The following is a 15,574-nucleotide window of genomic DNA, read 5'->3' as shown; positions in this document are numbered from 1 at the left end:
AGGGGTTGGAAGTAATTCATGAATTAGCTATTTTTTAATGAAATATTTTGATAAGTTCATATGTAACACTACGATGTGATTCTGTTTTGGTGGCAGGTGGCCCGGCGTTGGGGCATTCAGAAAAACAGGCCCGCCATGAACTATGATAAACTTAGCCGTTCACTCCGCTATTATTATGAGAAAGGTATCATGCAGAAGGTGAGCCGCTAATACAGCACTGTGATTCCCTGAAATGTTGCACGTAAATCTGCATGCCATACTTTAAAAGCCATGATTATTGCATTGCTGAAGCAGGGTTTTCACTCACTTTAACCTATGCTTAGTTTTGGGGTTTGCTGTTAGAAAGCCTTTCTGTGTATAAATTTATGGGCATCCTAGACAAATGTGTAATAATATCAGATAGAAAGTAGTAGACTTTCAGGAAGTTCCTCTTTTGCTGTGTTTGGTTAACAAAAAGGTTGTTTTCGTACTAATATTGCATGTATCCATCCCAAGAAGTTGTTGATATTCAGTTGCATTCTCAAGAATTATATAATTTTGAAATGCTGTTGCGTTTAGATTCTAATATTAACCAAATCCTTACTTTTATTGCTTATTCTGATTCTTAAAGCATTCAGGATATTTCTTGTTCTCATCCTGAAGAACATTTTTTTTCTTGCCTGTAATCTTGCCTGCCTTCAATACCAGTCAGCTTAACATCCTAAACCATTTATTAAAAATAAGTATTTGATCTTATTGTATTGATAGAATAAAGTTTTATATATTTTATTTTCTTTCAAATGAGCTTCCTTTAGCATTTGAAAGTAGCTTTTTTTAAAAAAAAAAAAGAGAGAAAACAAATGAATTGCATTTAGAGCATAATGGAAGAGTTTTGAAGAAGGAAATGAATATATGATACAGATAAAATATTTGGATATTTGCAGCCTCGCATGTGTATTCAGTTATTGTCTTGACTGAACTAAGTTTATAATTAATCCATTGTGAACATTGCAGTTTTATTACGCATCCTTTGGGAGGTCATGAACATGGTTATATATTACAGATTCTGGCATATGTTTATGTCACCATAGTTATGCCAAGAAAAACTAGACCAGTTGCTACATGAAGCTTACTAGAACAGAGGGGAGCAGCATCATTGAGTTTCCTGGACCAAAGGAAATCAGGGCTCCAGAGTTTGCCAGCTTAGAAGTTAAAACTTACAAGATCCTTAAAAAATAAGGCTGAATTAGATTCTCAGTTGCTTCCTTTGTCCCCGAATCTCACCTTCAAAATGCATAACGATTTCTATCTTCTCCATCACAATGCTGGGGTCATTTTTAATTCCTCCCTTTCATTCGCCACTGCCATTTGCAGCCAGATTCTTTTCGATACAGCCCATTCCTTTCATTTTCATCACCATCTTCCCAGGTCCTGCACAGGGAGTGGGCTGCACAGTCGGTGCTCAGCAGTTCCTCTGGGCAGTGCTGCTCAGCAATAAAAAAAGTGCAATCATGACCTAGGTTTGCACGCTGGCTTCTCATTGGATCGCCCTTTTTGAGCAGATAACTAGCTTCTCCTACTACATGGTGTATTCTTACCCCATAAACTTGGTGCAGTTTTTAAATGAAAGTTAATGATTTGAGAGACTTGCATTGTGCCTGGCACAGTGGAAGTTTTCAACAAATGGTAGCTCTTCATGCATCTCAGACCTGGAAGCCAGTATAAGCCAAGGCCTATTTGGCTTTTGCGTTTTGACCCCTATATCACTTACTCAGGGGAGCATTCACAGAGAGCCAAAACGTATTGTAAGATCGGTAATCGCACCTCAGCTTTTTGACACAGTATTTGACAGGCTGTCATGCCTGGTCTTAAATATTCTCAAAGGTGTTCAGACTTACACTTCTTATTAGCATTATCACCACTTCCATGTTCGTATTTATTTATCCAGTTATGTCATATCCCATTTGTTTACCTGTCATTTTAATTAATTAATAAGGCAAGTTGATATCAAGTAATCAAGTAATAGCAAAGATGTTGAAATACAGCTAAAAATGTTGTTGCTCCTCACATTTTCCCCCTTTTATGCCATAGTTGCCAGAAGAAACTATTAGCAGCTATATATTCATCAGCTAATACAGGATAGCAAGATGCTGAATATGACAGCTCTTTTGGGGTATCACTATAATATAAGAAAGAGGTCATTTAATGAAACGTGCAGAAGTTAAAGACTACTTGTAACAGCATAATTGAAACTTTTTACAGTTCTATGGACATGAGTTTACTTTTCCTCGCACGTGTTGAGCCATCCACTGCTCTCACACCTGTGACCCCCTCACTGCTTCACTTGTTCCCACATTCCAGATTGTCTCACCTTTTTTTTTTTTTTAAATTAACTTCTTTTTTTTTTTTTTTACTATATCTTTATTGATTTCAGAGAGAGGAAAGGAGAGGGAGGGAGAGAGATAGAAACATCAATGATGAGAAAGTCATTGATCGAGCCCGCAACCCGGGCATGTGCCCTGACCGGGAATCGAACCCCAGTCGCCTGGATCCCAGGTCGACGCTCAACCGCTGAGCCACGCCCAGCCAGGCTGTCTCACCTTCTTATCTTTACCTGTTAACATAAGTACCATTCTAATGGTTAAGTAAATTCTGGTATAGTCATTCAGAGGGAAATTATGCTGTCCTTTTAAAAAAATTATGATCTAGAATTATATATTTCAAACTGTAGGAAAATATCTATAAAACCAAACTTGTTAAAATTTAAAACTATATGTGTATGTGGTATATATAAAAGGAAAGATTAGAAAATTTAAAAAATAACCAAGTGGATGTAAACATGTAAAAAATACTAATTATTTCAGTAGCTGTGAAAGAAAGAAGACACAGTGGAGAAATATTTATTATACCCTATAGAGAGTATATGTGTATACTTCTATTTCAAAATTTAGAAATGCCTAGAAAAGCATATACAAGTGTTTAAGCAGTGGTTATTTCTGGGTGATATAATTATAGTTATTTCTTTAGGCTTAATCTGTAATTTTTAATTTTCCTTCAGCATGCCTGTGTTCTGAAATTTTGAAATTTAACACATAATTTAAATATCTAGTATTTCAAAGCGCAGTTCAAAAGATACCTCCTGTTTAATTCTGATTCATCTCTCCTGCAAAAGTCATGTTTTATCTACCTCAGCATTGCAATTTGCGTATATTTAATACATAGCAATTTCCATATTGTAATTGTATTACTAGTAATGGAAGATGTAATTTCCCTGCATTGGTTATCAGCCCTTGTTGTAAATTCTGCAGCATTTAATATAGTCTAATAAATATAGTAATAGCCCTAAAAATGTTTATTCGAAAGAAACCTAGAAGGAGCAGTGAGTCAAGGCAAAGTCCCTAATAGATTTTATAATCTTGATTGCATGTTATACACTTTAATTCATTCCCCACATTGATTTATCAAATCATTTCTAATTATAACCAGTAGCAACAGGTTGGGCAATAAAGCTCTAGTAGCCAAAAGCAAATACCCTTTTCTCCATAGCCCCAAATAGAAAAAAGGTTATTAAATGCTCTGAGATATGCAAGCGATTTAATTTTTTTGCTCAAAATGCTTTGAACAAAGAAAAAAGGAAAACTGGGACTTAGTGTCTTAGCTTTGTTTCTAATATCACCTTTTTTAATTTTTATGGTAATTTCACCATCTCACCTTTCTGAACTTAATTTCCCTTTTATAGATGACTAAAGTGAATAAGTTTATGCCCGCCTCCTCGGTTAGCCATGCAGTGGACCAGAGACTTCCATCTCAGCCTTACAACAGGCTTTCTCCGTTTCACACCCAAAAGGGGGGACCTGAGGGCGGTTTAAGAAGTATATCCAGCCCTTCACTGATGTTTGTCTCTCTCCCTCTCCCTTCCTCTCTCTGAAATCAATAAAGATGTTTTAAAATCTATACATACATATATATATATATATATCCAAATTCATACAAATTGAGTATTCACCATTTTCAAGACTATTCAGATTATTAGAATTCTCTAAATTGTTTCCTCTGAGGTAGAAAATCCAGGGCAATAAACACTCTAAATCTGAGTCCAGAACAGCATTTCTCTGTGATAGTTGTTTTTTCCTTTCCAAACATATACAGCTAGTTCATAAACCATGAACTCACCGTTCCCCCACATCACAAAGCAACTAGCAGTGCCTTTCTGGTGCATAGGAACCCAGAGGTGATTCTTTTTCACCTTTCTGAAATTACCGAACTCTAGATACCCACAGAAAGTTACTACCAAAGTTAATATGAAGCACTGTATCGATCCCCACACTACCCAGCACCCGGCTTTGAGTGCTCCGGCGTTCCCTTTATTAATGGTGATGGGGGGGGGGGAGTGTATTTGTTTCGCACGGTTGTTTCCCAGAGAAGCATCACTCTTCAGAATTTAAGTTTGGGACATGTCATTCCCTACAAACTACGCTGCTCCTCTGTTTCAGGCAGCTGTCACATTTCTTGTTCTCATTTCCTCCTTATGCACTGCGGATTTTAAATTCCCGTCGCTTTTTTGCACCTCTTGCTTCACTCTGACACTTGGCACACATCCTTAACTCCTGTCTCATGCATCTCGCCTTCATTTTTAAAAGTGATGCACCCAGGGTAATGCTGTGCTCCTGACCCATCTTTCATTTAAATAAGGCTATGTATCTTTTTTTCTTTTTGCATGAGAATACGGCCCCAGGGAACACAAAACACAAAAACCGGCTCACCCTGTAAATCAGTGAATCACTAGTCTGGTCTTATTGGGAACGCAGCGCGTTTTCCTTTGAAGGTTTGGAAGTTCACCTTCTCTAGTCTCACAAATGCAGTAGCAAGAGGGAGACCCTGCACCTTGGAGGCCTGGTTAGGTTACAGCAGAGATGCCACGTTTTAAAACAGAAGAAGACGTCGTTGTGAGACGCCTGCACGAAATCATTGATCCCCCCTCCCTCAAATAACAACTTAAGTTCACCTTTATATTAAAACAAGCAGAGTACTCAGCTTTCTAGCTCTTTCTGGAATGCGTGTCAGTATTATCCAGGGTCAACATTTCGCATTTTTCTTGATTGACCGTAATTTATTCCACAAAGTGAAACGCTTTTTTCCCTTTGATGTGTCTCTACTGATGCTCGGTGGCTTTTCCTTTGGCCCCCGATCCTTCCTGACGTATTAAACTGTGTTTTTGTTCCCCGTCCCCCATCTGGGATAAGGAAGGGTGGGCGTGTGGGGGTGTTTCTTGGGGTATAATGGACATAAAGCATTGTGTTAGTTTCAGGCCTACAACCTTGTAATGATGCAATATTTGTAGGTGTTGTGCAGCAGTCACCACAATAAATCTGGTTGCTCTCCGCTGCCCCGTGCCTAAGGAGGCGTGTTTCTCCTCTGTTTCCGTCAGGTGGCCGGCGAGAGATACGTCTACAAATTCGTGTGTGACCCAGAAGCCCTCTTCTCCATGGCCTTCCCGGATAACCAGCGCCCGCTGCTGAAGACGGACATGGAGCGGCACATCAACGAAGAGGACACCGTGCCCCTGTCCCACTTCGACGAGAGCATGGCCTACATGCCCGAAGGGGGCTGCTGCAACCCCCACGCCTACAGCGAGGGCTACGTGTACTAACACGCGCGACAGTCCCCCCGGGCCTCCTCGCGCTGTCCCTCTTTTTGGAACATGCAGAGAATCTCTGAATTCTCTTCGATCTTTGTTTGAGTTCTGTTGTTTGTATTTTATTTTTAAATAATAATACAAAAAAGGGGCTTTTCCTGTTGCATTATTCTATGGTCTGCCCTGGACTGCGCACTTTATTTGTGGGTGGGTGGGAGTAATCTAAACACTTGTTCTGTGTAACAGGAAGATAAAGGGTGAATGGGTAGGGGGGAGCGGGGGATTACTTTTTACTTAGGCTTGGGATGGGGTCCTACAGGTTTTAAGTATGACGAAGCTATATCATGTTCATTTGATTTCATAACAGCATAAGAAAATGTTCATTTTCTCCGGGTGTCTATGATACAGTTAATTCACATTGTGTAAATATCCACTTGGAGACCATTTGCCTTGGGCATCTCCCCCTATCATTTCTGAGTCTGCAAGGTGTACAAAAAATCTACTGTAAATGGCAGTTTAAGTGTTAGAAATGACTGTTTTTGCACCTCTTGTAGAAAGGTATTTAGAGATTGCATTTGCTGTTTTTTGTTTTGTTTTGCTTTTATAGAACTCACAGAGGATAGCCATAATATGGGTAATTCTCTCCGCAGGTGAGCGATCACCATGACTGTAAATGAGGGGCACAATTTTGGACTCTGGCTCCACACTGAGTCACAGGCCAGTAGCGTTACATGTATCTGGTGCCACCTTGCTAGTTAGACACAAATCATACTGTCATTTCAATATTTTTGAAGCCCATTTCAGTTAAATAATGATCCATCATGGTCCTCGAGATTTTCATTTAGATGTTCAATCTGAGATCACAGTGAAGCAAAAATTATCTGTCTTTTCACTTCTTTTAGTACATAAAAACCATTATTTAATCAGTAAGAATTAACTGTACTAAATCACATATTAATGCTGTTCTAGATACAGCAAGCACTCCTTAAGGAAAATATCCAGTACACTAAATAGGTACTATAGTAATTTTTAGAGACGGTACCCATTGATATGCATTTAAACCTTTTACTGCTGTGTTATGTTGATAACATATATAAATATTAGATAATGCTAATGCTTCTGCTGCTGTCTTTTCTGTAATATTCTCTTTCATGCTGAATTTACTATGACCATTTATAAGCAATGCAGTTAACTACAGATAGCATTTCAGGACAAAATAGATGACTCAAACCATTTATTGCTTAAAAAATAGCTTACGCCATGCTATGCTATAAGCAGCTTTTATGCACATTGACAAATGAAGAGTAAGCTTCAGCTTGCTAAGGGAAACTGTGGAAACTTTTGTAATTTTGGGTGAAATGGAAAATGACTTACAAATTGTCAACGTATCTGAGGAAGTTGCTGTATGACATAGTGCTGGCACTGATTACTATCTGTCCCTCCTCTTGTTTTGGACACTCGTGTAAATGTGATGATTGGATTGTTTGAAAGAAGATTTAAAGATTTAAAGTTTCAAAGGTTTTTGTTTTGTTTTTGTTTTGCATTTGGAGAAAATCTGGAACGCAGAATACGTTGTGTCATTCACCTTGACAAAACCATAAGTAAATGGTTTTATAGTGTCTCTGAATAGCTTGCTAAACAATTCAAGCAAAAAACGTAAGTTTTGTTCAATCCATCCGTAACCCAGAGGAACAACATTTTTTAAAGAGTTTATATCAAAGTGTTTAAAAAAAAAAATCCTAAACACAAATCTGAAATCAACCTCTGAAAGTATTTCACCAAGCACAGGAAAAATAGTTAAAGATAATCTCCTGGCTACCCATTTCCCACACATCTCTAAATGGAACAGTTATTGGCAAACTCACATATCATAATTGATATTATTTACATTTAATCCTACAAAAAATTCTAATTACAACCTGTGTATATAACCTGTGATTTCAATGATTGTTCTACACATACATTCTATATCATTAGGCCCATAGTGGGCTAATAAGTATGCCTTAAAAATCAGAACTGCCCCCGTCACTATGCTCATGTGGCCATTTAATAAAAACAGATTTTAAAAATATTCAGCTAAAGTGCTATTGGAAAGATAATTGACATATTTGGAGAAATTGAAAGTGGGTCTTTAAAATTTGAGCTAAATGAAAATTGTATTGAGGATTCTGTTTCTTTTTATTTTCTCTTTTTCTTTTTACAATTCTATCATTTGCCAGAGGGAAATTGGGCTCTAGTTATCTTAAGGAATTAAAGGAAGAATCGGTTTTAATTATATAATATTTAAGGACAAACTATATATTTTGCTGTTTAAGGTAGTGACTCACTGAATGAAATAAGTAATTGGCCAACATTAAGGATATTTCAAATACAGAAGGGTTTAAAGCATTGCATTATAAACTTGGGAAATGTATCTAAAGTTTTTTAAGTTCTGTTTTTATTCTCCTTTTTGTTTAATTGTGTTTTTATTTTCAGATAGATTAATAAATCTGGCAGCTGATTTCGGCAAGATTTTTGTGTTCTGAATTTCTAACTGAATTGGCTACTCAAACATAAAAATCAGTTAATAATATAACATTTTCCTTCATCTCAGTAAGAGTAACCAAAACAAATATCTCTGCTAGTGTTTGCTGCCTCTTGTTGATGACATGCTAATACCCAACAGACTAATTACAACAAAGAACATTACATCCCAAATAACTAATGAAAAATAATTTTCCTTAAGTTATGCCTATTGAAAAAGCTTAAAAATAAAACCCCACAAGGCTGATAGTGCAGAACAGTTTTCTCAAGTCAGAGAGAATCTTGAAGGTCATTTAATTAAACCTTTTTACAGACCTTGCAGGCATACCTTGTTTTATTGCATTTCACTTTATTGTACTTCACAGGTATTGTGTTGTTTGCAAACTGAAGGCAAGACCCTCCACCAGCAAAAAGATTTTGCCTGGCTTTATTGAGATACTGGCTTAATTTCGGTGGTCTGAAATGGAACCTGCAATAACTCTGAGGTATGCCTGTATTAGTTTCCTGTAAATGCTGTAACAAATTACCACAAGTTCATTAGCTTAAAGCAACACAAACTTATCCTTTATTGTTTTGGACATCAAAAGTCCAAAATGAGTCTAAAGGGGCTAAAATCAAGGTGTCTGCTGAGGTTGTTTCTTTTGGAGGCTCCAGGGGCAAGCCCTGTCCTAGCACCTTCCACTTTTAGAGGCTGCTGACGTCCCTGGCTCCTGGCTCCTGGCTCCTGGCTCCTGGCTTCTGGTTCCATCACTTCAACCCCTACTTCAGTGGCCACATCCCTTTCTCCTCTGCTGCAGACAAACTCTTACTCTGCCGCCCTCTTATACGGACACTTGTGATTACATTTAGGGTCCACACAGATAACCCCAGGTGATCTCCCCATCTCAGTCTCTTTAAATTACTCACATTTTCAAAGTCCCTTTTGCCAGAGGGGTTATCAGACACAGGTTCCCGTGATCAGGACATGGATATGGGGGTAAAGGGGTTTGCTGTTAATCAGCTGACCACACAAATGAATACACTGTGTAGTAAAAATACTGGTTGACTTACCAATGGACGCATATGTTCTATTGAATGAGCTATGATTAAAAATGATTGAAGAACTTTTTTGTTCACTATTGAGATAGTCTCACTTTACTCTGCATAAATGGTACTGAAAGCCTTCTATATTAAAATTCACCTGTTCTGTCAAAATATCTGGTAATCACATCAAGCTTTTAAATTATTTAATTCCCCTTCATGTAAATGTAATAAGGGGTGGGAGAGTATGATAATTACAGAGTAGTAGCACAGTTAATTCTGTTGTCCAAGCCAGATATTTTTTTTTAAAAAAAATTACTTTTGGTGCTAGTTTGAGTTGTTACTATGCAATCTTAATATCTGCAGCTGACTTTTATTAGGTATGAATAATATATAGAATATCTCTGTTACTAAAAACAATTCTGAAATATGAGTCAACATCTTTATATGACAAAGAAAGAAATCTATTACCCAATATTAGAGCATTTGGCTAGATCATAGGAGTTTCTAAAATGAGCCACTTTATAAGGTAGCATTTTCAGAGCTTATAATGACAAAACATTACAGAGGAGAAGACCATTTGAATGTTTCTTACTTGACATCTTAAGAGAAAACCTGAAACTTAAAAATAAGAAGTGAGTGTGAGCTGTTTTCCAGCTGCAGAATAATATGAGAAAGGGGGAAAATAGAGGTATAAAAAAAATGCAAATTGGGTAAAAATACTAGAAGGAAGCTAAGGAAGACAAATGGACATATTGAGCAATTGCGATAAGAATTGCCTAAAAGCTAAGTTTCCATGAGGTACCTGTGTGGGACATGATATTGAAGAATTTGGCCCAATTTACTCCTAATGCATCTGGTACTTTTAGGACTTGACTGTTTTTTAAAAAAAACACATGATTTTTTTAGAAAGATTTATATTAAAAAAAATCAGCTTATGGAAAAATATAGTTTAAGAAGAGAGAATTTGATTAGAATAGTGGATGCCTTTATGGAAATACTGATAATTTTAGATTGTTCAATTAAAAGTATATATAGAATAGCTATGGTTTATGAATTCATCTGTAAGGTAATTTTTTTTGGCATATAGACTCTAATATTCTTACTTCCATTCTAAAATTTTATTTATGTTTCTATGAGAAAGATTTTTAATTCACTTGGATGTATTAAAATTATACTTATGGTTTGAGAAAACATGCTATGAAATTTATGTAATTATAACAAAATAAATATACTCAAAATTTAAATCTAAAATAAAAACCCAGAAACTGAAAATATTGGACTATCGTGATCACTCTGGAAGATGACATTTTAAAACTGATAAATGTAGCTTAAATCTTTGATTTGCTTCTAATTACCTGAAACATCTTAATCATTTAATTTAAGATCAAGGCACTTAAGTAATGTCTTTACTCTTATCAGTTCCCAAATATTATGCTCTTTCTGGTAACAAGTCCCAAGACATCTGTTAAAACTTGCTCTATGTTCTAATCCTTTTAAATACTTAAAAAAAAATTAATCCCTTCAGTAATTATATGAGGAAGAAATTTTGGTGAAGGAACTATAGGAATTATTTCAGCGATTCCCATATGCCAGCCATCATGACATATGTCACCGCCCCCATCACTTGAATTGGCTTTGTCTGAGATGCTGAGGCTAATGGCAAAACCAAAATGTCACTGAGGTGATGTCGTGTGATCACGGGCAAACTCATAAACCTTACTCTTGTGTAACCTGGACCTTGCTACCTTCTTGTTTTAGATTTTTAATGACTTTAAAATGTATGCAACAATGACTCACATTTTGCTTAATCAAAGTCTTACTTAAAATTTATTTCTTTAACCATTTTTGAATAGTCTATAGGAAAATCTGAAAAAGAAATGAAATGCTATTTAAGCATAACACCAAAATCAAACCATAGTACATACCTCTGTATGTAGTTTTTTATTTTGAGTATTTCAGGATTTAGAAATGAAAATGATTGAAGTACCACTTTGTTCCCCTGGAGAGGGATACAGCTTAATGATCCCCCTAAAGACAGATGTCCTGGTCAAATGATTTGGAAAGTTGTAAACACTGCCCTCATGACTTAATGCTGTTAGACTTGACATCTAAAAGTAATAGATTTCCCAGAAAACTTTTAAAGCATAGTAGATTCAAAGTCACATGATTCAGAAGGAGTAATAAATGGATTTTTAAAGTAGAAAGTAGAACTGAAAGCAAAGAAACTATTTTAAAAAGAAATCTTAATTTTTAAAAATCATCCATTGCTGTAAAGGGGACTGTGACATCTTATACACCTTTTAATTTTCTGTAGAGTCAGTAAAACTATTTGCCCTGTAGAATGTTTAACATAAATTTAATTGGCAGAAGCAAAATATGGTGGCGAAAAAAATGGGAAGAAAACTGATAATGCACATGGTACTACTTTTTAAACTGAAAAATTCTATACTACTTCTTACTACAGAAATATTTTGCTTTATGCTTAAAAATACTCTTAAAATTCTTTACGTTTTCTGTTTTTTTTTAATATCTTTATTGATTTCAGAGAGAGGAAAGGAGAGGAAGAGAGAGGGACAGAAACATCAATGATGAGAGAGAGTCATTGATTGAGCCCACAACCCGGGCATGTGCCCTGATCCAGAATCGAACCCTGATCGCCTGATCCTAGGTCGACGCTCAACTGCTGAGCCACGCCCGGCCGGGCTACATGTTTTCTATTTTTAAAAATATAGTGAAATATATATAACCTAAAATTTGCAGTTTTAATCATTAAAGTGTATAGTTCAATGACATTAATTACATTCACAATGTTGTGCAACCATGACCACTATTTCTACACATTTAGATTCTTTTATTCTTAAAGTATTATTTAAAATACTACAGGAGATATTTAAGTATATTAGAATTAGAAATGTAAAAAATGTAACTTTATGTTTTCTACCAGTTCACATTACTGTGATTTCTTTATTAATGGTTGGCCTTAATTGTATAGTGTAGTTTAATAGTTTTATTTAAGAAAAATAAACATTATGTATAAGCACTATTTCTACAAAGACCCAGTGATTGTTGCAGGGGAAAAAAGTTCACTTAGGTAACCACGTTATTGGATGTCTTAAAAGTAATTCAGTTATTTAAACGTATTAACAAATAAAAACAGCCCCTTAAAACAAGCTACTTGAAACAGTGAACTGATCGCTTGCACTCATGTTTCTCTAGTTTAAAGTTTAAAATTTGGTAATGTATCATAAAGACACAAGCATACCAAAGCTATGTTTAAACTTTTTAAGACAGTGGTAATTTCGGATGTTTATGGAAAAATTCCCCAACAGAAATGCTAGATGTAATAACTGTATTTAATTAATGTGAAATTAGGCTATCAAGATAAATTAAGCCACTCTCCACCACACCCTCACCATATTTTTAGTCTAAGAGATAAAAACTTCCTAAATTAAAACAAACCAAATATTTTTTGTGACTTTTCAAGTCTCTTATAGGTTCCTTTCAACGTCTATTCCTTGAAATATGATCCTTAATCATATACAGATTAAGGTGCCTTTTTTAGAATCATTCACTTACAGAATAAATTTTGGTTTATTATTGAAAAGGCAGCATCTGAAGAGGTAAGTTTGTATTATTTAATTTTTTCTCAGGTACAAAATACCAGGCCCAAATGTGATACATGCCAAATTTGTTTGTTGACTTTTGTCTCATGAAGACCTGGTTTTGCAGATGTAAATAGGAAATATTACAAATAACCCATAAAATTGTCATTTTAATTATTTCACATGCTCTCCTCTGAAATTGAATATCAGCAATATTATGAGATAGAATCAACTAAAAAGACTTCGCCAGAATTTACTGTTTATTTTCACAAAAATTTGTAATTATGTAGAAACCCTGAAGCAGTGTTTCTAAAACTAAAACAAGGAGAAATATGAAAATAAATATTTGGATAATTTAGATCCCAAAGAAGAAATACACTGCACACTGATGTATTAAGTCATTTATATTGGAACAGACTTTGGATTATCCATTTGCTTTATGTCGGGAAAGCCATTGATTTAATCCTTCAAAATCCCCATATATGAGTCTTCTACAAATTGGTATTAAACAATGCTTTAAAATCAGTTGATTATGTATGTTCTGCATCCAAATTATTCTCCCCCCCAATAGGTAGACTAATCCATGTAAATTTAACACATACTTAGAGAGCTATAGAATGTGGTATGTTAATTACACTGTAATATTTTTCATATAGTACATGGACTCTGTACAAAAGGAATATGGTATAGAAGTGACAAGCAGGGATTCTTTTACTCAAATATAGTGATTGTTTAATTTCAACCATGTACTATAAAGTAAAGCATTGAATTAATCATTAAGTATAAGTCTATGTGGCCCATTGCACAAGAGGATGTTGAAAATTTAGCTAAACATCAAGGCAGGGCAGACTGCCGAGTCAATAACTTCTGGACTGCCTTGATTCTGAGCATCTTGAGTGAAAACATTTATCAAATGCCACTTGCTGTGTATGTGAGCATACTGGGATTCCTCACTGTTTTATGAAAGGGCCATTGTATTAGTTAGGTTTTGATGGTTCCAAGCAACAATAACCAACTGATTCAGAGGTTTTCAAAGCCAAAGGGCCCCATTTTGTAGATGCTATAGCTACCCTTAGTACACATCCTAACAACTGGCCCCCTGTTGCCAACCTACCAATGCTGTTCAAAAAGGGCAACAGAGATTAGTACAGCATCCTTCTGAGTCATTCCAGTCCTTGATCCATCCCACCCAATAGTCCACTGTTGTGACTCTTATAGTAGAGAGCATATAACTTGATACTTGCCCAGGTATCCCAGTTTGCATGCGATAGTCCCTGTTTGCCTGGGACAATGCACCTATTTTGTCCCTGCATATTAATTAACATTGCCCAATTTTACTCTCAATGTTTGGGAAATAAATTCACTCTTGACCTGTATCCTAGATCACAAAGCCTGCTTAAAATGCTCTCCTCAGGTTGCCTTGAATGATGGCTTTTTGAGATTGGAACATCATAGCTTCCCTTCAGGACAAATATCCCTGACGGGGAAACTTTCCTAGACCCTGATAAAATTAGCCTTTCCCCCCCTCCTCTATATCTGTGGTGGCCCACCATAGTTTTCATGAATTTTATTTTTCATATTTCTTGATCTTATATTTTATCAGTGAAGGAATAGTGGAAGTGTGTAAGAATAAAGGACATAGGCACCTATCTGGGTTTCTGTGAGGCACAAGTGGCTAGACTTTAAGGCTTACGAACTTTAGACATGTCCTCGTGAAATTGAATTCACCATGACTCTAGTTGTTTTAAGTGGAAAAGGAACTTAGTAGGAGGATAGTGAATTAATGGCAAAGCTGATGGAAATAATAACTTAGTTTAAGAAAGTCCTAGTAGCAAGAAATAATCATCCGTCTGTTCAGGTCTGAAATTATTACTGAAATCAGTAATTACCAACTACTTTTCCATTATTGCATCACTTTACTCAATATTTGGTGCCCAGGAGAAAGAACCCAAGAGTTTGTCCTTGGTCTGTGTCCTCACTTTTTGCCGGTAAAAGAGGGTGGGGTCTTTTTTATAGTCCCATGAAGCTCTCACATGAAATGGGAGGCAATTCCCTTAAATAATTGGCAAAAAAAAAAAGAATTAGAATTGCCTGCTGGGCATTCAGTCTTTTTCAGAGTCCAAAAAATAATATCACCCATCTTCAGAATGGGAGAACTGCTGGATATAGAATATCCTTTTGTTCTTTCATTTTCTTTAAGAAGGTTTTGATTCCTATGAGAATTTCAAGCCTGCTGACGTGGTACAGGTGCGTAACAGCAGAAATTAGCAAGAAGCATACAATCTAAAAGGAAAAATAAGAATAAAATAATACTACATTATGTATAGAGGATGAATTATTAGTTTGCTAGGGTTAGCAGACAAAGTAGCACAAACATGGCGATTGGAACAGCAGAGTTTATCATCAAATTCTGGAGACCAGAAGTACAAAATCAAGGTGTTGGCAGGGCTGGTACCTTCTGAGGGCTGGATTCGTTCCAGGCCTCTCTCCTTGTTTCTTGTTGGCCTTCATTCCTCCTGTCTCTAATTCCTCTCCCCTCTGCATCTCCCTCTGTATCCAATTTCTCTTTTCAGAAAGACACCAGTCACATTGGGTCCGGGCTCACTCTAATGACCTCAGTTAACTTACCTCTGTAAAGACCCTGTCTCCAAATAAGGTCTCATTCTGAGGTGCTGCAGCTAAAACTACTTTTGGGAAAGGACACAACTCAACCCGTAACAAGAACTTAAATTATGATTGGGTAAAAATGAACGAATCTATTAAAATGAAATGACTATCATCCATTACATGAGAGATTCAGACTTAAGAGATA

At 36.1% G+C, this 15,574-nt stretch overlaps 1 protein-coding gene across 4 annotated transcripts in view; it reads left to right on the top strand.

The window, feature by feature from the left end:
- The window catches only part of ETV1 (ETS variant transcription factor 1), an 88,273-nt gene extending 80,150 nt beyond the window's left edge, over positions 1-8,123 (top strand). For all 4 annotated transcript variants that reach the window (XM_016218855.2, XM_016218852.2, XM_016218856.2 and 1 more), the window contains exons 12-13: positions 97-198; positions 5,408-8,123. In XM_016218855.2, coding sequence (XP_016074341.2) covers positions 97-198; positions 5,408-5,629 — 324 coding nt within the window. In that variant the 3' untranslated portion in view covers positions 5,630-8,123. The remainder of the gene's footprint in view (positions 1-96; positions 199-5,407) is intronic.
- The last annotated feature ends 7,451 nt before the right edge of the window (positions 8,124-15,574 follow it).

This window comes from Miniopterus natalensis, chromosome 10 (assembly GCF_054644295.1).
Source record: "Miniopterus natalensis isolate mMinNat1 chromosome 10, mMinNat1.hap1, whole genome shotgun sequence".
In the NCBI taxonomy this organism is placed as follows: Eukaryota; Metazoa; Chordata; class Mammalia; order Chiroptera; family Miniopteridae; genus Miniopterus; species Miniopterus natalensis.
This window is presented reverse-complemented; position numbering and strand designations above follow the sequence as displayed.